This window comes from Moschus berezovskii, chromosome 28 (assembly GCF_049115385.1).
Source record: "Moschus berezovskii isolate FMDL1 chromosome 28, NW_MosBer_1.0, whole genome shotgun sequence".
NCBI lineage: Eukaryota > Metazoa > Chordata > Mammalia > Artiodactyla > Moschidae > Moschus > Moschus berezovskii.
In genome coordinates, this window is record NC_142487.1 from 18,945,273 (window position 1) to 18,973,154 (window position 27,882).

Genomic DNA, 27,882 nt, shown 5'->3' on the forward strand with positions numbered 1-27,882 from the left:
CAGATATTTCATTTACTAAGGAATGACTTGATCTCAGTTTAACCAAAAGAAATCCCATCCATGACAAGCTCTCTGCAACCCTTCAAGCTGGGATGATTCTACTGTAGGACAGACTGTCTTTCAAAGACAAAATAATTTTACCTCTACTAATGAAGCATTTATAATGACACATAGTTTTAAAATTTTCTGTATTCAGCTTGAAGCATCTTGACAGTTTCTCGCAAGCAGGGTTATTTGAGGTCATGCTCATTTTAAAAATACTTTTATTTATCTGCTTTTGGCTGTGCTGGGTCTTCCTTGCTGTGTGCAGGCTTTCTCTAGTTGCAGAGCGGGAGCTACTCTGTTGCAGTGCACAGGCTTCTCACTGTGGTAGCTCTTCTTGTAGAACACAGGCCCTAAGCACTGGGGCTTTAGTAATTGCTGCTGGGTAGTTGTGGTTCACAGGCTCAGTAGCTGTGGCACACGGGCTTAGTTGCTCCAAGGCATGTGAAATCTTCCCAGAGTGGGGACAGAACCTGTGTCCCCTGCATTGGCAGGTGGGTTCTTGCCCACTGCACCACCAGGGAAGGCCCATGTTTATTTCTAGTCTCTCTGTTCCAGCGGTGGTTAACTATAGCAGCCACAGTTACCATTTATGCTCCAACTACTAGGAAATGGCAACCCACCCCAATATTCTTGAATGGAGAATCCCATGGACAGACAAGCCTGGCGCGCTTACAGTCCAGGGGGTTGCAAAGAGTCAGACATGACTGAGCCGCTAAGCACACACAGTTTCCCCAACATGCCCCACCCTTGGATACTGAGAGAGACAGGGCTGCTCCAAATCTTACAGAATTGTCAAAGAGTTTAGGAAGCGAGAATCCACTTTTCTCTACCTCTGCTCAATCTTCTCTATCCTACATTCCCATCACTTCATGTTCTCATTCCATCTGCCTTGCCTCTTCTTCACCCTTTACATCTTTAAAATTTTTTATCACTACACTTTAAAAGCACGCAAACTCCATTACAGTCAAGCATTTTCGGTGGCCACATTTTCTGAAATAAAGATGAATAACTATCCTCTAATATCATAACCATGGGTGAATTATACACATATTAGGGCCGCGCTGCTTTCACCATGACCATTTATGGTACCAGTGCCTTTTTCTGAGAGAGAATATTCGAATATCTCTTTATGGACATGGTGATTCTGAAAGAGATGGGAATACCAGACCACCTGACCTGCCTCTTGAGAAACCTGTATGCAGGTCAGGAAGCAACAGTTAGAACTGGACATGGAACAACAGACTGGTTCCAAATAGGAAAAGGAGTACGTCAAGGCTGCATATTGTCACCTTGCTTATTTAACTTATATGCAGAGTACATCATAAGGAACCCTGGGCTGGAAGAAGTGCAAGCTGGAATCAAGATTGCTGGGAGAAATATCAATAACCTCAGATATGCAGACAACACTACTCTTATGGCAGAAAGTGAAGAGGAACTCAAAAGCCTCTTGAGGAAAGTGAAAGAGGAGAGTGAAAAGGTTGGCTTGAAGTTCAACATTCAGAAAACAAAGATCATGGCCTCTGGTCCCATCACTTCATGGGAAATGGAAAAACAGTGGAAACAGTGTCAGACTTTATTTTTTGGGGCTCCAAAATCACTGCAGATGCTGATTGCAGCCATGAAATTAAAAGACGCTTGCTCCTTGGAAGGAAAGTTATGACCAACCTTGATAGTATATTAAAAAGCAGAGACATTACTTTGCCAACAAAGGTCCGTCTAGTCAAGGCTATGGTTTTTCCAATGGTCATGTATAGATGTGAGAGTTGGACTGTGAAGAAAGCTGATCGCCGAAGAATCTATGCTTTTGAACTGTGGTGTTGGAGAAGACTCTTGAGAGCCCCTTGTACTGCAAGGAGATCCAACCAGTCCATTCTAAAGGAGATCAATCCTGGGTGTTCATTGGAAGGACTGATGCTGAAGCTGAAACTCCAATACTTTGGCCACCTCATGCGACGAGTTGACTCACTGGAAAAGATTCTGATGCTGGGAAAGGTTGGGGGCGGGAGGAGAAGGGGACGACAGAGAATGAGATGGCTGGATGGCATCACCGACTCTGTGGACATGAGTTTGAGTGAACTCCGGGAGTTGGTGATGGACAGGGAGGCCTGGCGTGCTGTGATTCATGGGGTCGCGGAGAGTCGGACACGACTGAGCGACTGAACTGAACTGATGACAGTAAATTCCCTGCGGGTCAAAAGTTGTGTCACCCCATGGCTGATTCATGTGAATGTACGGCAAAAACCACTACAATATCGTAATTAGCCTCAAATTAAAATAAATAAATAAATTTACAAAAAAGAAATTGTGTCAGTAACCATGGAGAGCAGCAAAGAATTTGGCAGTAGAGCAACTCGAAGGCAGACAAAAATTGCTCAAAAACATAAAGCTGTTCCTCCAGGGCAGAGGCTTCACATTTCCCAGGCCCGCTTTCTTCCGCGTCGCCATTCTCCCGGCTAGTGTCCCGCTCTCCGAACCTCTGCGTCCTCTCCCTGCCTCCACAGGCGGTCCAGGGGCGGCCCACGCGCGCAGACTCCGTCGCTTCCCGGGTTCGGGTCCCGGTACCCGCCGACAGGCCCCACCCCGCCCCGGCCCCGGCCTCGCCCGCGCCTGCGCACAGCCTCTTCTCGCGCGAGCGCGCGGCCATCTCCCCCGACCGACCCCAGCGCCCGTCGCCGGGATGGGAGGTCTGCGGTTAGCCAGCCCTAGCTCTTTCCGTGGGGCGGCAGCTGTCCTCTGCGTGTCTGGACTCCTCCCACCCTACACGCCTGCGGGCTCACTCCTGGCGCTCGGGCCCACAAGGGCACCCGCCAGGCCCCCAGACAGTTACCTCAGGCGACGGGGCAGAGGAAGGTCCTTGGGGGCTGGGACGCGGGCGCGCCGGCGGCGAAGCCCCGCCCCCTAAGGCTGGCTTCCTGCCTCCGCATTGGCCCGCGCGCCCGTCAGTCTCACCCCCTTCATGGGGCCGCGGCGGCGGTCCTCCCCGGTCCGTCTCCTCACTGCGCGGGTGTGCTGGCTGCCTCGGCTCGAGTCCAGCAGAGCCGGCCGGCCCGAGCCTGAGCTGGCGCCGGCTCCCTCCGGGAAGGGGAGGGCCGCACTCGGCCGGAGCTGAGCATCGTCCGGGGGGCCTGCGGGGCCGCGGCCTCTCCGCCGGCAGCACCACCTGTCGCGGGGCGAGAAGCGGGGTAAGGGTTTCGCGCGGCCGCGGGCCCCCGGGGCCGGGAGTTCCGGGATGCGAGCGCGCGCCGGCCTCCTCACCCCGGCGGGTGGAGCCGTGCGTTCGGCCCGCGAGGACCCGCTGGGCGGATGGGAGGGCGGGGTGGAGGGCACGGAGCTCGCCGAGCCGGGGCTGAGAGCTCGGGGAGCGGCGACACCCCTCTTTCCGTGGACACCGCTTCCCTTGCGCAAGGTTTAGGAACGCGACTTAACCGAGCGAGATTCGCTGGTCCCAGGGCGCCCCCCTTCCCGACCCGGGGAAAGGCCCGGTGGCCTCAGTAGCGCGAGCATCTTTCTACCCTTTATTCTCGCTCCCCTTAGAGACCGATTTTGTGGCTCTGTATCCCTTTGTCAAATAGTTCTCATTTTCTGCAGGGATGGATTAATGGCAGGAGTTAGACACTGTGCGTGTGTTTGGATCGTTTGCTCGCTTTAAAGGAAGTTTGTCGCAGGCTAGAAAGTTCTAAGATGGGAACGATTCTGACCATGTGAAATGACATCTGTGGATTAGGATTGGCAGGTGTTTCTTTGACGCAGGTGATATCCATTTCTGCTTGTGTGATGTTACACAGTGAGATCCTGGATTTGACTTTCTTGGTTCCGGAGGTAATTCTAGAAAATTTCCTTTGCCATTTGGTGAGAAGAAGCTTAATCCAAATAACGAATCTCAACAGAAGTGCTTCTTTACAGAACACGTTCTCTCATATCTGTTTATCTTCTTAATGTTTATGGCAATCACTTCAAAACAAGAGTTGATAGCACTGTAGTTTGTTTTAGTGTTGCAATCGATAACAATGGAAGCACGTATTAATTGTTACTTAGAGGCCGGAGAGCTGTTTCCTGCAAGAATTATCTCAAAATAATGCCCTGAGGTTGTTATTCTTTATTATCTCCGGTTTAGAAAGGAAGGGAAGCTGGTGGCTCAGTGGTAAAGAAGCTACCTGCCGATGCAGGACCGCAGGAGACACAGGTGCCATCTCTGGGTCCAGAAGATTCCCTGGAGGAGGAAATGGTAACCCACTTCAGTATTCCTTCTTGGAGAATCCCATGGACAGAGGAGCCTGGTGGACTCCTGTCCATGGGTCACAAAGAGTCCGCCGCGACTGAGCATGCATGCATTATAAAGGAAGATTACGAAGGTTAAGTAACTTGCCCAAGATCCCAGGTATTAAGTGGCAAAGCCTGGTTTCAAACTCAGGCAGTCTAACTTAATAGCTTCAGCCTCCTCTTAACCTTGTATGCTCCTTAAACGTTGTTCATGTTGTAAAGCTAACTGCAGTGTTGTGCTCCTAAGTTTTGATCTTTAGTTGCCAAGCTTTCTGGATATTAAAGAAGAAACAGTCGTTTCCTTACCCCTCCCTATACACACACACACACACACACTGTAGTAGTTACACAAATGCTAGGTAAATATATATTGTGTAACTACTATAACAGTTAAGTTACATGTTATATTACATGGTTTGCAGAAATAAAGGAAAAAAGGTTTAGCAATTTTCTTCTAGTAGTGGACCTTTAAATAGTCAACTTTGGGCACTGTTTTGTAAGCTGTGTCTGATTGTTTTATGGTAGCAATAAAGACTTGAAAGTTAAACATAGAAGGAAGAAATGCTGATATATCTTTACCATATGTTAGAGAAAATGCTGGGCTCTGCTTTTGTAGAAGTTTTGCATTTTCTTGAGAATTAAAACTTCTTCCTCAGTGGTAGTGATTTAGTTGATAAGTCGTGTTTGACTCTTGCAACCCTATGGATTGTAGCCTCCCAGGCTCCTTGGTCCTTGGGATTTCCCAAGCAAGAATACTGGAGTGAGTTACCGTTTCCTTCTCTAGGGGATCTTCCCAACCCAGGGATTGAACATGGGTCTCCTACATTGCAGGTGTATTCTCTACCACCTGAGCCACCAGGGAAGTCCAGTAGTTATTCTTGCTCAATACTGCTGCTAAGTCGCTTCAGTCATGTCCGACTCTGTGCAACCCTGTGGACTACAGCCTACCAGGCTCCTCTGCCCATGGGATTTTCCAGGCAAGAGTACTGGAGTGGGTTGCCGTTGCCTTCTCTGATTCTTGCTCAATAGTTACTCCTAAAAAAGAACTGCTTACAGGTTTCACTCTTATAAGGTTTTTATGTATAATGTTTTTGTCTTTCAATATATTTGTTATGAAAACACTTTAAAATTCATAAAGGAAATACCCATTTACCACTTGAGAATATCTTTCGTAAATTAACTCTTATTATGAAGCTGTTTGTGCATAAGTTGTATTTAATTTCATATAAAAAAGTAAGCTATTTTAAACTGCATTACATTTTATATTAAACTAAAATTATAATCTGTTTTGGTGAATTTCAGGCCAACTTAGCAACCATATTTTAAAACATAAATAACACTAAAATGTGTAGTTGTTTACTAAGGATCAATATTGGAGAAAATTCATACTAAATATCAAAGTTACTCCACATTTGATTTAATGAAATGGTAATCATTTTATTAAAAGCTAACTATTTGAAAGTTCAGTTCAGTCGCTCAGTCGTGTCCGACTCTCCGCGACCCCATGAATCACAGCACGCCAGGCCTCCCTGTCCATCACCAACTCCCGGAGTTCACTCAAACTCATGTCCACAGAGTCGGTGATGCCATCCAGCCATCTCATTCTCCGTCGTCCCCTTCTCCTCCTGCCCCCAACCTTTCCCAGCATCACAGTCTTTTCCAGTGAGTCAACTCGTTGCATGAGGTGGCCAAAGTATTGGAGTTTCAGCTTTAGCATCAGTCCCTCCAATGAACATCCAGGATTGATCTCCTCTAGAATGGACTGGTTGGATCTCCTTGCAGTATAAGGGACTCTCAGGAGTCTTCTCCAACACCACAGTTCAAAAGCATAGATTCTTCGGCGATCAGCTTTCTTCACAGTCCAACTCTCACATCCATACACGACCACGGGAAAAACCATAGCCTTGACTAGACGGACCTTGGTTGGCAAAGTAATGTCTCTGCTTTTTAATATACTATCAAGGTTGGTCATAACTTTCCTTCCAATTTGAAAGTAGCCATTTTAATTATTATACCTGCCTGTTACACATGCCGTGATCAATATATACAAATTTTTAAAGTTATGAAGAATATACTGATTATGTAGATATTGTTTAGGATAACATTTGATATTTGCCTGAATCTGTATGCCATCCGAATTCTCATTCTCGACCTAATGATTTCATTTGAAATCATTTGAATAAATGTTATCCATTATTATCCTCATAGCCTCATGTTTTTATATAGGGATTAAATAGGGGTCCTTTTTTAAGACAAATTTTTATTGAAATATCGTTAATATACAAACTTCGTAGCCTCTTACGATGGATTTCACTTTGGAAGATGATTCAGAAACAGCCTTATAGAAGACACCTTCTGACCTCCTTCATTTATTACTACTAATACCAGTACTTAAATAAATAACATAGAGCACTTTGAGGGCACTGTGATAAGCATCATACATGGATTATGTAATTTTAGTCTTAAATGGCCCTATTCAGTAGGTCCTGTTGTTTGTCATCCCTATTTGATGAGATAACTGCTACTCGAGGAGATTGAGGCTTAACTGTGACGTAGTCAGGGTCTTCCCTGGTGGCTCAGAGGTTAACGCGTCTGCCTCCAATGCGGGAGACCCAGGTTCGATCCCTGGGTCGGGAAGATCCCCTGGAGAAGGAAATGGTAACCCACTCCAGTATTCTTGCCTGGAGAATCCCATGGACGGAGAAGCCTGGGAGGCTACAGTCCATGGGGTCGCATAGAGTCGGACACGACTGAGTGACCAAACGGGACGGAATGGAGTCAGGGTCATGGAGCTAGTAGTGTCCCAGGGGCAAATCTAGAATTGAAGTCCTGTGGTTTGGTCGTAGAGCTTACTTTCAACCTCTCTGCCAGATCGCCTGGATGTGGATCTTACTGAATGAACCAAGTGAAGTAGTCAAGCTCTTTATGATGATGATAAAGCTCTAAGGGGTTGATGCTACCGCTGCTGTTTAGTCGCTCAGTCGTAGCTGACTCTCTGTGACCCCATGGACTGTAGCCTGCCAGGCTCCTCTGTCCGTGGAATTCTCCAGGCAAGAATACTAGAGTGGGTTGCCATTCCCTTCTCCAGGGGATCTTCCTGACCCAGGGATTGAACTTGGGTCTCCTGCACAGCAGTCAGATTCTTTACAGTCTGAGCCACCTGGGAAGCCTTGAGGACTTGATACTGTATTTAAATATCATCATAACTGCACACAGGTGCATAATAGTTTCCCTTCCCTTCCCAAAATAGGGATGAGAAAAGTGAGATCTTCAAGTTAGGGGTTCCCAGACTTTTGGACTTTCAGTTCAGTTCAGTCGCTCACTCGTGTCCGATTCTTTGCGACCCCATGAATCACAGCATGCCAGGCCTCCCTGTCCATCACCAACTCCCGGAGTTCACTCAAACTCACGTCCATCGAGTCGGTGTTGCATCCAGCCATCTCATTCTCTGTCGTCCCCGTCTCCTCCCACCCCCAATCCCTCCTAGCATCAGACTCTTTTCCAGTTTTGGACTTTACCAGCAAGTTTAAAAAAAGAAAAAAGAAGTGTGAGTGTAGGTGGGCAATTGGGATCAGATGTAAGATCCCCAACTTTTAATTCCGTCGACGTTATGGACCTTTTTTAGAATTACTATAATCTACCATCCCCATCCTTTAAAAAAAAGTTTGGTTTTTTTTTTAAACCACCAAAAAGGGACGAAGATGACAATTACAACGTGAAAACAGACAATAAAGTTAGTGTCGTGAAAAACTATATTGTCCTAGTTTTTCTCATTTGGTTATAGGTCAGTGAAAAATGTGTTGCAGGCTGATGCCAATTCAGAGACCATTTGGGAATGCTTGGGTGACACAATGATTCCAGATTGGTAATTAGCTGAGTCCAGATTCAGCCTGACTGCCGAGTTTATGCTCCCTGCACCTGGTCATGAGGAGGACAGAGGGTATGCTCAGTTGTGTCCACCTCTTATGACCACATGGGCTGTACCCGCCCAGGCTCCTCTGTCCATGAAATTTTTCCGGCAAGAATACTGGAGCAGGTTGCCATTTCTTACTTAAGGGGATCTTCCTGACCCAGGGTCTCCAGCCTTGTCAAGTGAATTCTTGACCACTGAATCATGACTTCTCTCCAATTGAGGTCTCCATTTCATTGAACTTCTGCTTTCTACCCCTAGCTAGGGAGCTGGGGAGAGGAATCTTCAGCAGTCAGTGACCTAGCAGTTTCAGTTCCAGTCGGGTTTAGAAATACCACCCAGAGTGTGAACTCACTGCCCACCCCCATCCCCGCCCCCTCCTAGGCAAGGTGAATGACACACCAGAGGAAGAAACCACAGACATACCTCAACATCCAGGAAACTCTCGAGTAGTAAGCAGCTTGATTTTTCATATTTATTCAGAATGGGAAGCCCCACCTTCTTTTGTTTCCTGTTTTTACTTCACTCATTTTCACAGCTCTTTCATCATGTCTTTTAATATGAGGAGTTCAGGTGTGCATTTCCCCCCTTTTATCTTGTTGCCTCCAGCTGGTATTACGCCTACTGTCTGTCTCTCTCCTTAGTCCTTGGTTTTATTTTTGGCAGAAATGGGATTTTCTCCTTAAATTGTTTTTTGACTGATGGCTACTTGTTTTAAAGACATTATTAAAGTTACTTTTATTTTTTATTTTACTCTCTGTCACTTAGTAATAAAGTAATAATTTGAGTGCTATGACACCACTCTATAAGTCTTTAATACTTTTCTGCATCTGTTCTCTCATTTGATCATTACAGTTATCTATGAGGTAGATTTGACAGGTAGTCTTTATTTTACAGAATAAATTCAGTATTTGATGGAAGCAAATTTATAGCCAGGAACTGAAGATAGAAGATTTTATGTCAGAATGTTGATCTTAAGTACTGAAAGGAAAAGGTGTTTTTTCTCCCTACTCACAGGCTCAGTTCTTTTGGCCACCAAGTGTGTTTTTTCCCCACACCCAGAAATTCTCCCCTTCTAGGCAGACACTGCCTGGGTGTGCTGCAGCTGAATTCTAACACTCTCCACCTGGAGATAGCTTCCAAGCCCACAAGTTAAGGACTCACTTCAGAAAGACTGCCCTCACTTCAGATGCCAATCAGAAGTCCCAGGTTTTGACTCATGCTTCTGACCAACTGGCTGTAGATCAGTGCTTCCCACACCCTGCTCCTCAGGTTAGATAGTTTGCTCTCCTGGCTCACAGAACTCAGACACTTATTTGCAATCACTGGTGTATTATAATGGAGAAGGAAATGGCACTCCACTCCAGTATTCTTGCCTGGAAAATCCCATGGACTGAGCATCCTGGTAGGCTCCAGTCCATGGGGTCGCAGAGAGTCGTGTAGGGATACATCACAGGAAGAGATGGATGGAAAAGATACATAGGTCTGGGTATTGGGGCTGGATTCAGGAGAGCATGGCGCGTCTTTGTCTTCTGGGCTTGTCAACCCCAACACCTAGATGTGTTCACCAACCTGAAAGCTCATCACCTCTCCTTGTTCAAAAATCTTTATGGATCTTCATCTCTGTTGGTCCCACCCCTTTTCCCTAGGGACCTGGAGTGGTACTGCAACATTTCCACTCTAATAATTACTTGATCTTTATGGTGATCAGCTCTGTTCTGAGGTTATGCAGTGGGCTCATCCTAATTGAGTTCAGTAGCATAAACTCAGGTATGGTCAAAAGGATCTCCCTATGAATAGCAAAAGATACTTCTGTCACTCAAAATTTCCGTGACTTTTAGGAGCTGTGTGCCAAGAACTGGGGACCAAGGCCAAATATATTTTATTATACTTGTGGTATGACAAACTGTTTCTTTTTTTTTTTTTCAGATAGTGTTTGATTTTAAATTAAAAAGTTTTTCAAACTCTATTTTAGATTTGCCTACCTCACCACTCGACTACAATACTAATCCAGTCTTTTGGTACCAAAGTTTTAATTGTGATAAATAATGCTTTCTCTCCTGGAAGACCCATTGAAACATGATCAGTGCTACAGTTTCAATTTCTGTCTTTTCAAAATTTATTTTGAAATAATTTGAAAGACTTGGTTGTATACATTATGTTTAATTATACTTCATTAATTCTTCACTGTATTTTTAGAACAGGGATACCTCTAAATATGGTTATCGAACTCAGAAAGTTTTAAATTATACAATACTTATAAAGTTATAGTAGATTTTCCAATTATGCCAGTTATCCCCAATCATGTCTTTAATGGCAGTTTTTGGGATCAGATTTTGCATTTAGTTGTCTTGTATTTTTAGTCTTCTTTGAAGTTCAGTTGTTACTTAGTGTTTTTCATGACATGAACATTTTTGAAGAAAACTCGTCAGTTGTTTTATGGTATGTCTCTCATGATTTTTTAAATTACTGTTATTGAAATATATTTATATGACATAAAACACTGTGAAAGTTTAAGAGGTGCAACGTATTAAGCTGATACATTTACATATTGTAATTAGTGCCATTGTACTGATAATTAGCACCTCTGCATGTTACATAATTATAATTTAGTTTTGATGATTGGAATAATTAAGCTCTAGTCTCCTTGCAAGATTGTAATACAGTATTGTTGCCTGTGTTCACCAGGCATTAGATCTCTAGGACTTCTCTCTTACGACTCTTGTTGGAAGAGTCCAACGTTTGTACCTTTAAACAACGTCTGTCCTGTCCCTTACCCTCATTTCCATCTCTCATGATTCTTGATCATTTAGATTGCTTGTTTCTGCAGCCATATTTAGAAACCACATTTATATAAAATATCCAGAATAGGTAAACTCAATACAGAAGGCAGATTGGTGGTTGCAGGCACTGGGGTAGTTGGGAACACTGCTTAATGGGTGTGGTGTTTCCTTCTGGGATGATAAAAATGTTTAGGAACTAGATAGAGATGGTTGTGCAACATTATGGATTTTATAAATCCCTCTGAATTGTTCATTTTATGTGATGTGAATTTCTGCTCCATAAAAATTTAACTTAAAATCCTAATGTAGATGATTTTGCTGCACCCCCATATACAGCCTGGATTTCTCCACAAATAGAAATTCCATTAAAAGCTGTTGCATGGAGATTTCCCTGGTGGCTCAGTGATCACGAATCCACCTGCCAATGCAAGAGACACAGGTTTGATCCCTGATCTGAGAAGATCCCCCATACCGCAGGGCAGCTCAGCCCGTGCGCCACAGCTATTGAGCCTGTGCTGTAGAGCCCAGGAGCCGAAAGTGCTGAAGCCCAAACCCTCTAGAGCCTGTGCTTTACAACAGGAGAAGCCACAACAGAGAGAAAGAAGCCCATGCACCGCAAATGGAGGGTAGCCCCTGCCCACCATAACCAGAGAAAAGCCTGTGCAGCAGTGAAGACCAGCACAGCCAAATAAATAAAATCATGTTAAAAAGCTGTTGTATTATAATTATAATGGTTTGTGATGATTACAGAAATGAGCACTGTAAATTGATTTTTAGTGGAAGATCTGATACACAGGAGAATCTATTACGTATTCTCATCAGTAAATATTTAAGATTTAATGTATTGTGTAGTTTTCCATTTTGAAAAATTCACATAATGTTTGTGATGAATGTGAAAGGACAAAAACATGTTTTTAGCCAATTTGTGTGATTTTAAAATAGTAATAGGTTTTCTAAAAACAAAAAACATTTTAGTACATTAAATGTAAATATTGACTTTATTAGTACCTTAAAATTTGAAGTCTAGATTAAGAATCGAATAGTTTCTCTTCCTCTGAATGTATGTATTCCAGGTTTTTTTTTTATTATTTACTTTTCTAATTTCAACCTAAACTCTCCCACACCTGTTTACATTGAACTTCAGTTCAGTTGCTCAGTCGTGTCCGACTCTTTGCAACCCCATGAACCGCAGCACGCCAGGCCTCCCTGTCCATCACCAACTCCCGAAGCTCACCCAAACTCATGTCCATTGAGTCTGTGATGCCATCCAGCCATCTCATCCTCCATTGTCCCCTTCTCCTGCCCCCAGTCCCTCCCAGCATCAGGGTCTTTTCCAATGAGTCGGTTCTTCACATTAGGTGGCCAGGGTATTGGAGTTTCAGCTTCAGCAACAGTCCTTCCAATGAACACCCAGGACTGATCTCCGTTAGGATGGACTGGTTGGATCTCCTAGCAGTCCCAGGGACTCTCAAGAGTCTTCTCCAACACCACAGTTCAAAAGCATCAATTCTTATGTGCTTAGCTTTCTTTGTAGTCCAACTCTCACATCCATACACGACCACTGGAAAAACCATAGCCTTGACTAGACGGACCTTTTTTGGCAAAGTAATGTCTCTGCTTTTTAATATGCCATCTAGGTTGGTCATAACTTTCCTTCCAAGGAGTAAGCGTCTTTTAATTTCACGGCTGCAATCACCATCTGCAGTGATTTTGGAGCCCCCCAAAATAAAGTCAGCCACTGTTTCCACTGTTTCCCCATCTATTTCCCATGAAGTGATGGGACCAGATGCCATGATCTTAGTTTTCTGAATGTTGAGCTTTAAGCCAACTTTTTCACTCTCCTCTTTCACTTTCATCAAGAGGCTTTTGAGTTCCTCTTTGCTTTCTGTCATAAGGGTGGTGTCACCTGTATACCTGAGGTTATTGATATTTCTCCCAGCAATCTTGATTCCAGCTTGTGCTTCTTCCAGCCCAGCATTTCTCATGCTGTACTCTGCATATAAGTTAAATAAGCAGGGTGACAATACACAGCCTTAACGTACTCCTTTCCCTATTTGGAACCAGTCTGTTGTTCCATGTCCAGTTCTAACTGTTGCTTCCTGACCTGCATATAGGTTTCTCAAGAGGCAGGTCAGGTGGTCTGGGATTCCCATCTCTTTCAGAATGTTCCACAGTTTATCGTGATCCACACAAAGTCTTTGGCATAGTCAATAAAGCAGAAATAGATGTTTTTCTGGAACTCTCTTGCTTTTTTGATGATCCAGCGGATGTTGGCAATTTGATCTCTGGTTCCTCTGCCTTTTCTAAAACCAGCTTGAACATCTGGAAGTTCACAGTTCACGTATTGCTGAAGCCTGGCTTGGAGAATTTTGAGCATGACTTTACTAGCGTGTGAGCTGAGTGCAATTGTGCGGTAGTTTGAGCATTCTTTGGCATTGCCTTTCTTTGAGATTGGAATGAAAACTGACCTTTTCCAGTCCTGTGGCCACTGCCGAGTTTTCCAAATTTGCTGGCATATTGAGTGCAGCACATTCACAGCATCATCTTTCAGGATTTGAAATAGCTCAACTGGAATCCCATCACCTCCACTAGCTTTGTTTGTAATGATGCTTTCTAAGGCCCACTTGACTTCACATTCCAGGATGTCTGGCTCTAGGTGAGTGATCATACCATCATGATTATCTGGGTCATGAAGATCTTTTTTGTACAGTTCTTCTGTGTATTCTTGCCACCTCTTCTTAATATCTTCTGCTTCTGTTAGGTCCATACCATTTCTGTCCTTTATCGAGCCCATCTTTGCATGAAATGTTCCCTTGGAATGTCTAATTTTCTTGAAGAGATCTCTTGTCTTTCCTATTCTGTTGTTTTCCTCTATTTCTTTGCATTGATCGCTGAGGAAGGCTTTCTTATCTCTCCTTGCTATTCTTTGGCACTCTGCATTCAGATGCTTATATCGTTCCTTTTCTCCTTTGCTTTTTGCTTCTCTTCTTTTCACAGGTATTTGTAAGCCCTCCTCAGACAGCCATTTTGCTTTTCTGCATTTCTTTTCCATGGGGATGGTCTTGATTCCTGAACTTACTTCCATGTAAACATTCGCTGTTTAGGTGTTTCATACCCTGCCACACTTGTGTGAATTAGAGAAAGGGTAAATATTTGGCTCACTGTAGTAGGTAATATGTACGTAGTAGCAATGATTATTGTCATTGAAGGACTTCAGCTGTTGTCAGAAAAAATAAATCTTTGCCTTCATCCTGTTGCTTCAGTTCAGTTCAGTTCAGTCGCTCAGTCGTGTCCAACTCTCCGCGACCCCATGAATCACAGCACGCCACGCCTCCCTGTCCATCACTAACTCCCGGAGTACACTCAAACTCATGTCCACAGAGTCGGTGATGCCATCCAGCCATCTCATTCTCCATCGTCCCCTTCTCCTCCCGCCCCCAACCTTTCCCAGCATCAGAGTCTTTTCCAGTGAGTCAACTCGTCGCATGAGGTGGCCAAAGTATTGCAGCTTCAGCTTTAGCATCAGTCCCTCCAATGAACATCCAGGATTGATCTCCTCTAGAATGGACTGGTTGGATCTCCTTGCAGTATAAGGGACTCTCAAGAGTCTTCTCCAACACCACAGTTCAAAAGCATAGATTCTTCGGCGATCAGCTTTCTTCACAGTCCAACTCTCACATCCATACACGACCACGGGAAAAACCATTGCCTTGACTAGACGGACCTTGGTTGGCAAAGTCATGTCTCTGCTTTTTAATATACTATCAAGGTTGGTCATAACTTTCCTTCCAAGGAGCAAGCGTCTTTTAATTTCATGGCTGCAGTCAGCATCTGCAGTGATTTTGGAGCCCAAAAAAATAAAGTCTGACACTGTCTCCACTGTTTTTCCATCTATTTTCCATGAAGTGATGGGACCAGATGCCATGATCTTTGTTTTCTGAATGTTGAGCTTCAAGCCAACCTTTTCACTCTCCTCTTTCACTTTCATCAAGAGGCTTTTGAGTTCCTCTTCACTTTCTGTCATAAGGGTAGTGTCATCTGCATATCTGAGCTTATTGATATTTCTCCCAGCAATCTTGATTCCAGCTTGTGCTCCTTCCAGCCCAGCGTTCCTCATGATGTACTCTGCATATAAGTTAAATAAGCAAGGTGACAATATACAACCTTGACGTACACCTTTTCCTACTTGGAACCATTCTGTTGTTCCATGTCCAGTTCTAACTGTTGCTTCCTGACCTGCATACAGGTTTCTCAAGAGGCAGGTCAGGTGGTCTGGGATTCCCATCTCTTTCAGAATGTTCCACAGTTTATTGTGATCGACACAGTCAAAGGCTTTGGCATAGTCAATGAAGCAGAAATAGATTACTCTTTTATAATCCCTACTATCTATAGAAACATAAATGTATTTTGAAAAACTTTTTATTTGTGGAAAGTGAAGATTTCTAAATCTGCTTTTGAAAACTTGTCCCTGATATACCTACAGTTCTATAATAGGTTTCTCATTATCTTTATTTGCTTTGTTTTTCCCAGGTGAGAAAAAAGATGCTGTCCAGGTTTAAAATAGTTGCTACTCCTTGTACTCTGGCATGCCGCCATTTGCACACAAAGGAGAAAGGCAAGCCACTTATGCTGAACCCAAGAACAAACAAGGTTAGTAATAGCACTGTCGTACGTTTGCTCTCTTCCTGGGAAAGGTTTGTGTATTTTAGACAGATATAGTATGAAAGATTTGTATTGTGTGACTTTATAGTAAAACTATTCAGAAGTGGTGTTTTGTTTTGTTTTGTTTTTCTGCATGAACGTTTCTCTTTTCAGGGTTGCTTTATACTTCCCAAATTTCACCCTCTCAATTTCTACCACCCAGAAAGAGTTGACTTTATTTCCTAGTTCTAGCTTAAAAAAAAAAAAATCCAAGAATAGCAGATTGGTCGAGACTTTTGGCCAGATGCAGTATATTTAGATTGACTTCATTTAGTCATTTTATTGCTTTTATAAATAAATGAATAAATGTTCTATAATTTCTTAATCCCTGATGGATCATTCATTCTCACTGTACTTGGAGGGAAAGAAATAGAAGAGGCCTTTTCTTTTCCCCTTACTATGCTTACCTGCACAATGAAAAGTCTAGTTAAGGAATTTTTATCAATATTGTATCTGAAGGAAGATAACTCAGGATCAGCTGAAGCGGGTGCACTTCTACTATGTAAATCAGAAGGGCATTGTTGTGTCCATGAGCAGAAGACAGGTTTGGTGAAACAAGTGGTGATAGAAGACAGCACAGAGTAGAGGGCAGGTGAGAGGAAGGTAGTTTCTGCTTTCGGGTGTCCGTTTTAGACTGTGTCACGTTCACTTACTAACACCAGGCCAGCAAATTTAAGAATTTTATCAACTTGCAACATGAATGCTCAATATGTAAAATTATTTCTTTAATAATCATTTTGATTTCTCCTGCGCGTTATAAATAAAGTGGCTTTGCTGCTGCGTCACTTCAGTCGTGTCCGACTCTGTGTGACCCCATAGACGTAAGCCCACCAGGCTCCCCCGTCCCTGGGATTCTCCAGGCAAGAACACTGGAGTGGGTTGCCATTTCCTTCTCCAATGTATGAAAGTGAAAAGTGAAAGTGAAGTCGCTCAGTTGTGTCCGACCCTTAGCGACCCCGTGGACTACAGCCTACCAGGCTCCTCCATCCATGGGATTTTCTAGGCAATAGTGAGTGTCCCTTAAATCTAGGGACAGATTTAAGGTAGGAGATAGGCAGTAAAACCTTGTGTGGCCAACTCATTTATCTTTAGCAATAGGACAAGCATTTTTTAAATGAACCAAGAGTTCATTTAATACTACATACAAATTCAGGGGTTTTAACCCCTTTACATTTCTCACTCTTAGATAAAATCTTATAAGGAGGAACATGACACACAAAGAATTTAGTGATTTGACTTTTTTTTTTTCATTGTAAAGGTTCAACAATTTTATAGGTCTCTTTCAAAGAACCAACTTTTCGTTTAATTTTTAATTTTTCAGTTATTTTTTTCTATTTTCTATTTATTTTCACTTTAATCTTTATTATTTCCTTCCTTTTTGCTTCAGGTTTAGTTTGTTCTCCTCCCCAACCACCCAGTTTCTTAAAGTGAAAGATTAATTGATTTGAGATCATTCTGCTTCTTTCAGCTACATCTACAGCTATAAATTTCCCTCTTAAAATTATTTTCACTGTATCCTATAAGGTGTGTGTGTTTTAATTCATCTTAAGGTATATTCTAATTTGCCTGTGCTTTCTTCTCTGCCCAGTTGCTTTTTTTAGGAGTGTGTTAAGATTCCCCAAATATCCGTTTATTTTTAATTTCTAGTCTTGTTACATTGTGGCTGGAGATCATACTTCGGAAGACTTAAAACCTTTTAAGTTTATTGAGACTTGTTGTATGGCCTGACAAAGGGTCTATCCTGGAGAACATTCCTTGTACAGATGAAAAGAATGTGTATCTTACTTCTGATGATGGAGCATCTGCTGGGTCTAGTTGGTTTATGGTGCTCTTCAAGTCTTCTTTTTCCTTGTTGATTTTCTGTCTAGTTGTCTTCTCCATTATTGAAACTGAGAGTGACATTTTCAGCTTGTTGAATTATCTTTCTCCCTAATTCTGTCAGATTTTGCTTCATGTATTTTGGCCCTCTTTTGTTATCTAACAGAGTATGTTTAATATACTTCATGGAGTGTATCTTCTTAACTGGAGTGACCCTTTCAGCAAAAGGTCCTCCTCTAGGAATGTTTGTTTCAAAGTCTATCTTCTCTGTTACTAACGTACCTCTTCCAGCTCTGTTTTGGTTACTCTTGGCATCCTGAATCTTTTTCCATTTTTTTACTTTACACCTATTTGTATCTTTGAATCAACATGTGTCTCTTGTAGTTAGCATGTAGTTGGATCATGTTACTTTAGCAGTTCTGCCAGTCCTTTTAATTTTAGAATTTCGTCCATCTACATTAATATAATGTCTAGTAGGGTATGATTTATGTCTACTATTTTGCTATTTGTTTTAAAAGTCTTATGTAGTTTCTGTTTCTCTCTGTCTTCACTTGTGTTAAATATTTTCCATTATACTATTTAAATTCCCTTGTCTTTTACTGCCTATTTCTAAGTTATTTTCTCAGTGGTTTGCCCTGGGGACAACTGTAGTTGCCATCTTTATCACAGTCTAGTTCAGTTTGATACTAATTTAATTAAATAGTTCACCAGAACTTTGCTCCTGTAGAGGTCTATCCTTTTGTGCTGCTTTTTTGTACAAATTATATTTTATACATTGCATGGCTGTCAACAGAGATTTATAGTTATTATCTTATGTAATTGTCTTTTAAATTGAGTAAAAGGAAGAAACCTACAAAAAATATATTTACACTGTTTTTTATATTATTTAGTCATCTGTGTTCTTTATTTCTTTGCGTGGATTTGACTTACTGTCTAGTGTCTTCCATTTAGGCCTAAAGGATTCCCTTCAGTATTTCTTGTAAGACAGGTCTGTTAGCAGTGGATTCTCTGTTTTTATTTATCTGAGAATGTCTTAATTTCTGCATTGATAGTTTTGTAGAATTGGGAAGTTCTTGGTTGACAGTTGATTTTTCCTTCAGCACTGCCTATGGCTTCCATGGTTTCTGATAAGACATTAGCTATTACTCTTTTTGAGAATCCCCTGTATGTGTTGAGTCACTTCTCTTTGCTTTCAGATTTCTCCTTTTGTCTTTGGCTTTTGACAGTTTGAATAGGATGTGTCTGGGGTAGAGCTCTTTGTGTTTTTCTTGATTGGAGCTATTGGGCTTCTTGATTGTGTGGATTAACGCTTCTCATAAACTTTGGGACGTTTGTGGCCATTATTCTTTCAATTATTCTTTATGCTTTTCTCTCCTCCGCTCTGGTACTCCTGTTATGTACATGTTGGTCTTGATGGTGTTTTTCAGGTCTGTTCATATTTATTTCTTATTTTTCCTTTCTCAGACTGGATCATCTCAGTTGACCCATGTTTAATAATATTTTTTCTTCCACCACTCAAATCTGCTTGTTGAACCTCTTTAATGAAATTTTTATTTCAGTTGTATATCAAGAATTTGTTTGGTTCCTTTTTATAGCTTCTCTGCTTATCAATATTCTCTGGTTCAGTTCAGTTCAGTCGCTCAGTCATGTCCGACTCTTTGCAACCCCGTGAATCACAGCACGCCAGACCTCCCTGTCCATCACCAACTCCTGGAGTTCACTCAAACTCATGTCCATAGAGTCGGTGATGCCATCCAGCCATCTCATTCTCTGTCGTCCCCTTCTCCTCCTGCCCCCAATCCTTCCCAGCATCAGAGTCTTTTCCAGTGAGTCAACTCGTCGCATGAGGTGGCCAAAGTATTGCAGTTTCAGCTTTAGCATCAGTCCTTCCAGTGAACACCCAGGATTGATCTCCCTTAGAATGGACTGGTTGGATCTCCTTGCAGTACTTCCCATAGTTTGTTAGACAATGGTGTTCTTTAGTTTTTTTTATATATTTAGAGTAACTAACTTTTTTCTTTTTTTTTAATTTTTATAATTGATTTACAGTTTCAGGTGTACAGCAAAGTAATTCATGTTATACATACATATATATACTTTTTCAAATTTTTTTTCCTTATAGTTCCCTGTGCTATACAGTATGTCCTTATTGTTTATATACTTTATATATAGTAGTGTGTTAATGAGTGAACTCTGGGAGTTGGTGATGGACAGGGAGGCCTGGCGTGCTGTGATTCATGGGGTCGCGGAGAGTCGGACACGACTGAGCGACTGAACTGAACTGAACTGAATTCCAACTTATCCCTCCCCTAGAACAACTAATTAAAAATCTTTGTCTAGTAAGTACAATATTTGGACTTCCTCGGGGGCAATTTCAATTAACTGCCCTTTTTTCTTATATCGGAAAAGGCAGTGGCACCCTACTCCAGTACTCTTGCCTGGAAAATCCCATAGACGGAGGAGCCTGGTAGGCTGCAGTCCATGGGGTCGTGACGAGTCAGACTTCGTGTGTTTTTTGTTTGTTTGCCTTTATGATTTTTTGTTGAAATAGTCATTCCTCCCAGGGTTTGTAGTGTTGCTGTTGTCTATTTAGTATCATTTCTGAATTCTTTCTTCTTCTTATATTTGCCTACTGAAATCTCTGCTTTGTTAACTTAGTAATCAGGGAATGATTAAGCAGAAACTTAAATATCTGGAACCATTCTTTGCCAAGGAGCTTTGTGTATCTGTGGGGGTGTGCCTTTAATTTTCTTTCTTGCATTCTCAGTTGTGTCCGACTCTCTGTGACCACATGGACTGTAGCCTTCCAGGCTTCTCTATCTGTGGGACTTTATTAAGGCAAGGAGAGGGTACCCCAGGGAGGCTCCTCCAGGGGATTTTCCTGACCCAGGGATGAAACCAGTGTCTCTTGCATCTCCTGCATTGGGACACAGTTTCTTTACCACTTGAGCGACCTGGGAAGCCTGGGGCATGCCTTTAGTACTCAGCTAAGCAGTTTACAGGGCTTCCCAGGTGGCGTTGGTGGTAAAGAACTCACCTGCCAATGCAGGAGACAAGCAGGTTCGATCCCTGGATTGGGAGGATCCCCTGGAGGAGGGCATGGCAACGCACTCCAATATTCTTGCCTGGAGAATCCCATGGACACAGGAGCCTGGCGGGCTACAGTCCGTGGGGTCACAGAGTTGGATACCACTGAGGTGACTTAACACAGCACAGAAGCAGTTTCCAACTATGTGTCAGCCTTCACTTCCTGTTTACGCAGAACCTCAAGGCTAGCCAGAGGTCTCAAGTCTTTCCTGGACACGCTTACAGCTATGCATATGGCCATCTAGGTTCTTAAGAATATGTCTCAGCTTTTCAAAGTTCCCCCTGAACTTTTCAGTTTTCCTTTTCAGTTTTTTGGTTAACCTGTTGTTTGCCCCAGATGTTATCTACTGCCTCGGGGAGATGCTGTGTTAAATAATTACCTCTGATTGTTTACAACAAACTGTTCTGGGGGCTGGGGGAGAAGGCTGTTCACACTGCCTGAGCTGCAAGTCAGGTCAAATAAAGACAGCCTTGCAGATAGGGTCTTCAGGTCAAACAATGACAGTTACCTGGATACTGGGCTTTAGAACAATCTCCGACCTTTCCTGCCTTTCTCCAGTGACAGCCAAGCTCTAAATTTCAAAGTGACTGCTTCACAGTGTTTGCTTTTTCAAGGTTACTGTGGAGCTGGGCAGGGGAGAATAGGAAGAAGGAAAGTTAAAATGGCATGAAGCTTTCTGTTCTTACTGAAACGCAGCAGTTTTTCTTGAATAAATGCTCTTCAATTGCTGAAACCTTTGGTTAATTTTCAGAATTCTGAACTTTTGGCCAGGGTTCTTGTTGCTTTTATGGAGGAAAATATTTTTTTAGAAGTCCTTATTCTGGCATTTTTACTGACATCTCTTTGATAACAAAAAATTCAACCCATAGCTGAATACCAGAAATTGAAAAAGAGTTTATTACATAGGTTAATTTTTCTTAAGTATCATTTCTTCTTCCCTCCTCCCTCTGTTCAGCCTCATTCCTGTCTAATCATGGTAACCTCTTAGTTTGGTTTGTATTTTTTCAAACTGTCTGTTGCTTTCATTTTTAATGTGTGCGTGCATCTTTATATAACATGTAGTTTATGGGGGTTTTCTAAACATAATAATAGGGAGTTTGTTTTGATTTTCAACTTTTTTTCCTAACTGTGTATCTTTCAGGTCTTTCCACTATACACTTAAAGGTATATGTTTAACTGTATGGAAGTGTCATAAGTTCATAATTCTTCCATAACTGATGGACTTTTAGTTTGTAATAGACAAGAGAACTAGAAACAGTGCTACAACTAATTTCTTCATATGTACCTCTTTGTTTATGAATATTTCTCTAGAATAAATAGGTAGAAGTAGAATTGCTATATGTGCAGTCAAGATAGGGAAGCAATCTAAGTGTCCATCAACAGATGAATGGATAAAGAAGATACACACACGCACACACACACAATGTAATAGCACACAGCGATAAGAAAAGAATGAAATTCTGCCATTTGCATGGGTTGATCTAGAGCATTATGCTCTGTGAAGTAAGTCAGACAAAGACAAATACTGGATGGTGTCTCTTATGTGTGGAAGCTAAAAAATAAAACAAGTGAATGGATATAACAGAAACAGACTCACAGATACTGAGCACAGATTAGTGGTTCCCAGTAAGGAGACGCAAGGGGAAAGGGACAAGGTAGGGATAGAGAATTAAGAGATACAACTACTGTGTATAAAATAAATAAGCCACAAGGATATATTGTACAGCACAGGGAAATATAGTCATTGTCTTATGGTAATTTTAAATGGAGTTTAAAGAAATTGAATCACTATGTTGTATACTGGAAACTAACATATTGTAAGTCAATTATACTTCAGTTAAAAAAATAAAATATGTGGATTTAAAAAAAAATCTAAGAATACTTTCAAAAAGCCTAGAGCAGTTTATATTCCCAGCAATGGTATGAGAGTAATTCTTTTACTATATTCTTACCAGTACTAGATATGCTCAATCTTACAAGATTTTGAAAGTTGGGGCCAAAATATTATCTGGCTGATCTTTTTAAGTTTATGTTTAAATTACATTTGGTAGGTTACATTAAATTTGCTACCCCTGTAATTAATAATTTTTAATTCTTTTATTTTTTTCCTTTTTAGGGGATGGCATTCACATTACAGGAAAGACAAATGCTTGGTCTTCAAGGACTTCTACCTCCCAAAATAGAGACACAAGATATTCAAGCCTTACGGTTCCATAGAAACGTGAAAAAGTTGAATGGCCCTTTGGAAAAGTGAGAGTTGATTAGATGTTTAGTGTTTTTTTAATTGATGTTTTGATCAGAAAAATTGGGAGTACTATTATGATGGCATGAGAAATAAGTCTCATAATGAAACTTGTATTTTAGTTGATTTATTTTATAATGATTACATTTCTTTCACTTCAGTGAATAATTCTCTTATTTTCACTGTAGTAAAACTCAGCAGGAATCAGTTGTTTATAGTTAAAATCACAGAGCTCTGAGGTTTGGATTGAATGGTAGAAGCAGAGACACCCGTTCTGTTCAGCTTTTACTGATCACCTACTTTGTGTGCTGTGGCTAGCCACTGAGGGTATGAAGTGAGTAACAGACAGGGTGGCCATGTAGTATATCATCCAATCCAGGACACTTTGGGGAGTGAAAGAGAGGTAAATGAAACTGTCCCAGGCAAACTGGAATGTGCAGCCACCCTCGTAACTCACAGCCTGCCTTCTAGGTGCTCATCCATAGAGAGTTATGCTATGACTGTCTCTGTAGCTCTACTGCAGTGAGCAGGACAGCGAGGAAGAGGGACATGCAGAGTGTACTCTGAAAGCGTGAAGAGGGGTGCCTTCTGCAGCCTGGGGAAGCACTTCCTGGAGGAAGTGAGGCCTTAGTTGAATTTGAAACAGTATGTTACAGGGAGCAGGCAAAATGAGAAAGAAGGGCATGGTATTTTGGGTAAAGGGATCAGTCTGACTATCAGTTCAGTTCAGTTCAGTCGCTTAGTCGTGTCCGACTCTCCACGACCCCATGAATTACAGCATGCCAGGCCTCCCTGTCCATCACCAACTCCCGGAGTACACTCAAACTCATGTCCACAGAGTCAGTGATGCCATCCAGCCATCTCATTCTCCGTCGTCCCCTTCTCCTCCCGCCCCCAACCTTTCCCAGCATCAGAGTCTTTTCCAGTGAGTCAACTCGTCGCATGAGGTGGCCAAAGTATTGCAGTTTCAGCTTCAGCATCAGTCCTTCCAATGAACACCCAGGACTGATCTCCTTTAGAATGGACTGGTTGGATCTCCTTGCGATATAAGGGACTCTCAAGAGTCTTCTCCAACACCACAGTTCAAAAGCATCGGACTAAAATATTCATTTGGTTTGTAAAGTGTAGGGGATTATTGGATATTGGTGACAAGTGAGTCATTATGGGGCATAATGTCAGATGAGTGAGTGAGAGTGATGAGTGAGAGACTACACACGCACACACACACACGTGTGTGCTATGCTTAGTCACTAATGTCAAATGAGTGAGAGACTGCACACACACACACATACACACACGTGTGTGCTGTGCTTAGTCACTAATGTCAAATGAGTGAGTGAGTGAGGGTGATGAGTGAGAGACTGCACACGCACACACACGTGTGTGCTGTGCTTAGTCACTCAGTCGTGTCCAATTCTTTGTGTGACCCCGTGGACTGTAGCCCACCAGGCTCCTCTGTTCATAGGATTATCTAGGAAAGAATACTGGAGTGGGTAGCCATTCCTTCTTCAGAGGAATCTTCCCAACCCCAGTCTCCTACATTGCTGGAATCTTTACTGTCTGAGCCACCAGGAAAGTGCGTATACATACGTACGTACATATGTACGTGTGTGTGTATAGTCTCTCACTCATCATGGAGAGGAAAGAAAATCAAAAAGTGCTGTGAGGGTCACAGAGGGAGTAGGGTGTTATGGGACCTGAAAATTGGAAAATCTAAAATGTGGGGGATGGGAATGACCGAAAAAGCCCTCAGAGAGTGTGCCACCTCAGGTGCATTTGGAGAGCATGAGTAGAGAGGACTCTGCCTGGATAGAGGGTGTTCCAGGCAGCAGGTGTGTCGTCGTGTGCTGCAATGCCAAGGTGAGAGTTCTGGTGAGTTTGAGAAACTGAAGCAAGTTTAGTACAAACAAAGACAAGGCTGGAAAGTAGTCAGGGAAGTCTACTTAACTATTTTAAGAGCTTAAGCCTGTTAAACTGGTGTTTGAAAGCCATTCAAGGAGAAGAGAACTGATCAGAGGTATGTTTTTAAGAGAATAGATTGGCACAGGGGAACAAAGTTGTGTGTATAGAGGCTTGTTAAAAAGGGAGGAAACAACTATGTGAAAGGTATTTAGCAGATAGTCTCTGTAGGACCTGAGGATGTATTAGGTTGGGGTGGGGGAGGGTGGGAGAGGAAGAATTCAGGAATGGACCCCAGATGGGTTCCTGTTTGATCAGATGGCAGCAGGAGAAGAAACAAATGAGGGGAAAAAATGAGTCTATTTTATATTTAATTCAAGGTGATAACTGATTTTTCAGTCCATTTCTCCCTGTTTTCTAAACTTTATTCTTTAAAAGCTGTTATTTATAGGTTTATATGAATTAACCATTGCCTCCTTTATGCTACTTCTGTGCGCTATAATAGACTTAAAATGCTTCTAAGTTTCCTGGATTATAAACTCCATGAGAACAGGGGCACTTCTTACATCTCTGGAGTTTACAGTCATGCCTGGCACATATTTAATATTTAGTGAATATTTGAATAAATGCCACTTTATCTTGTTTTCTTGTTTACATGTCAGTCACCTTGAAGATTAGCTCCTTAAGGGTGAGGTGGTGGTTTAGTCGCTTGGTCGTGGCCGACTCTTTGCATCCCTTGGACTGTAGCCCACCAGGCTCCTCTGTCCCTGGGATTCTCCCAGGCAGGAATACTGGAGTGGGTTGCCATATCCTTCTCAAGGGGAATCTTCCCAACCCAGGGATTGAACCCAGGTCTCCTGCATTGTGGTCAGATTCTTTACCGACTGAATTACGGGGGAAACCCCTAAGGGTGAGGGCCTCATGGTAATTTTTGCATTTCCAGTGCCTGGTTCAGTGCCTGACTCACAGTGAGGGCTCAATAAATGTTAGCTGTTGCTTCTGATTCTTTTCATCATCACCATCTACCATTTAAGTGCATTCTTATTTTTTAGTCCTGGTTATTACATAAGGATATATAAGGTTTTGTTTTCCAGGGGGAGGGGATCCTCAATTGTACATGTTTAGATTTCATTTCAAAGGCTAAAATATTTAATGCTGTCTGATTTATTCTGCTCAATTTCAGATACATCTATATAATGGGAATACAAGAAAGAAATGAGAAATTGTTTTACAGAATACTGCAAGATGATATTGAAACTCTAATGCCAATTGTATATACACCAACAGTTGGTCTTGCTTGCTCCCAGTATGGACACATCTTTAGAAGACCTAAGTAAGGCTTATTTTAAAAATATTTTTGCAAATTACTGTTGTATAGGAAAAAAAATCACAGCACCGATTACATTTCTATTTTTTGTGTTGCAGTCTTATCCCTTCCTCACAAAAACTTAATTTGGACAGAAAGGGATTCATAAACATCTAATGTGTCATATTCTTTATTTTGTGGAAATAGCATCATTCATTCCTATCCTTTAAGTTTTGATTGTTAGAGGAATTGTGCATTTTTGTACTGGAAAAAAAGTGTTCTCCATTTTAGTAGCATATTCTACAGAATAATCATAAAACTTTTCGACAATCTGGCTGACTAAGAGAGTAAATCTCAATTTTTTATCAGCTTTATTTCTATTGTTTGTTCATTTTTATGACCTTACACAAATTTTAATTTCAAATAGTTCAAGAACCTCCAAATATTTTAAGTGGAAAGGATGCTGGGGTGAGCGTTGGCTCAAGCTTTTGAGTAAGTAAGTCACTTTATCCCTCTGAATCCATTTATCATAAAATAGGGATTCCAGTACCTTTCAAAGAGCTGTTGAGAAAGTCAGATGAGGAAATTGATGTGACAGTTCTTTGTAAACTTATAAGCGTTGTGTCAGTGCTGTTTTTACTTAATTTGATTTTCTTGTCTTGTTCCTCTAACCTGTAGTCATTTCCCACCATCCTTGTATCTTCCCAGTGTCCTGCTCACATACTGATACAAGTGTAGAAATTCAAACACCGTGTGACAGCATTTGTCTCTCCCACCGTCCTTGTATCTTCCCGGTGTCCTGCTCACATACTGATACAAGTGTAGAGATTCAGACGCCGTGTTGCAGCCTTTGTCTCTCCCACCGTCCTTGTATCTTCCCGGTGTCCTGCTCACATACTGATACAAGTGTAGAGATTCAGACGCCGTGTTGCAGCCTTTGTCTCTCCCACCGTCCTTGTATCTTCCCGGTGTTCTGCTCACATACTGACATAAGTGTAGAGATTCAGAACGCCGTGTGGCAGCGTTCGTCCTCACTCTCCTCTCATCTAGTCTGGTGGCTCTCAGACTTTAACGTGCATATGGAAGCTTCTGTGTGGCTTATTTAAGTGTTGATCCTTGCCAACTTTTCCTCTCCTTCCTATTCCCAAGATTCAGATGAAACAGAGAAAGGTCTGGAGGTCCGGATGGTAATGAACACCGTCCGTGATGGTGTGGCAGGTATTCCCCGGAAGACACTTTTGAGAACACTGTCTGTTCTGTGCTATCAGTTAATGTGTCTCAACATTTCTGTGATATGGCCCAGCTGTTCAGCTCTTTTATAGTTTCATTGTCACTTAGAGTAGTAGCATTTCTCAGTTCAGACTAAAAGACAAAGGGAAAACAAAAGGATCCTGATGCCCTGCTCCCCTCCACCGTACGCACAGAGGTTCTGATTCCTTTAGTCTAGAGTTGGGCCCAGGTACTGCTGTTTCATTAAAGCTCCTGGTGTGATTTTGTTGTGCACCAGAATTAAGAACTCACATGAAACATAAAGAGCTTTTGGATGAGGGCAGATACTGTGTATCATTTATGCAGTGACAGTGGGTTTTTTGGGGTTTTTTTTACATAGGAGATGGTCGGTAAGTCTTGGTTGGTTAACTCCAGGCCAGTTAAATCAGAATCTCTGGAGTAGAACCCTGGCATTTTTAAAAAGCTCATCAGATGATTCTACTGTACTAGGCAGCTATGGTTGAGAAACTGTTTAAACTGCTTTGAGCTAGAATAGTAATGCCAGAGTTAAGATGTCAATGAGAAGAATGGATAAACAAGGTCCTACTGTATCACCGAGGG

At 42.1% G+C, this 27,882-nt stretch overlaps 1 protein-coding gene across 2 annotated transcripts in view; it reads left to right on the plus strand.

The window, feature by feature from the left end:
* The first annotated feature begins 2,671 nt into the window (after nt 1-2,671).
* The window catches only part of ME2 (malic enzyme 2), a 57,051-nt gene continuing 31,840 nt past the window's right edge, over nt 2,672-27,882 (plus strand). The window contains exons 1-5 of one of the 2 annotated variants that reach the window (XM_088833438.1): nt 2,672-3,227; nt 15,529-15,648; nt 22,722-22,855; nt 25,930-26,079; nt 26,480-26,548. In XM_088833438.1, the coding sequence (XP_088689564.1) occupies nt 15,541-15,648; nt 22,722-22,855; nt 25,930-26,079; nt 26,480-26,548 (461 nt within the window). In that variant the 5' untranslated portion in view covers nt 2,672-3,227; nt 15,529-15,540. The remainder of the gene's footprint in view (nt 3,228-15,528; nt 15,649-22,721; nt 22,856-25,929; nt 26,080-26,479; nt 26,549-27,882) is intronic. The other variant, XM_055417373.2, reaches the window with a different exon arrangement.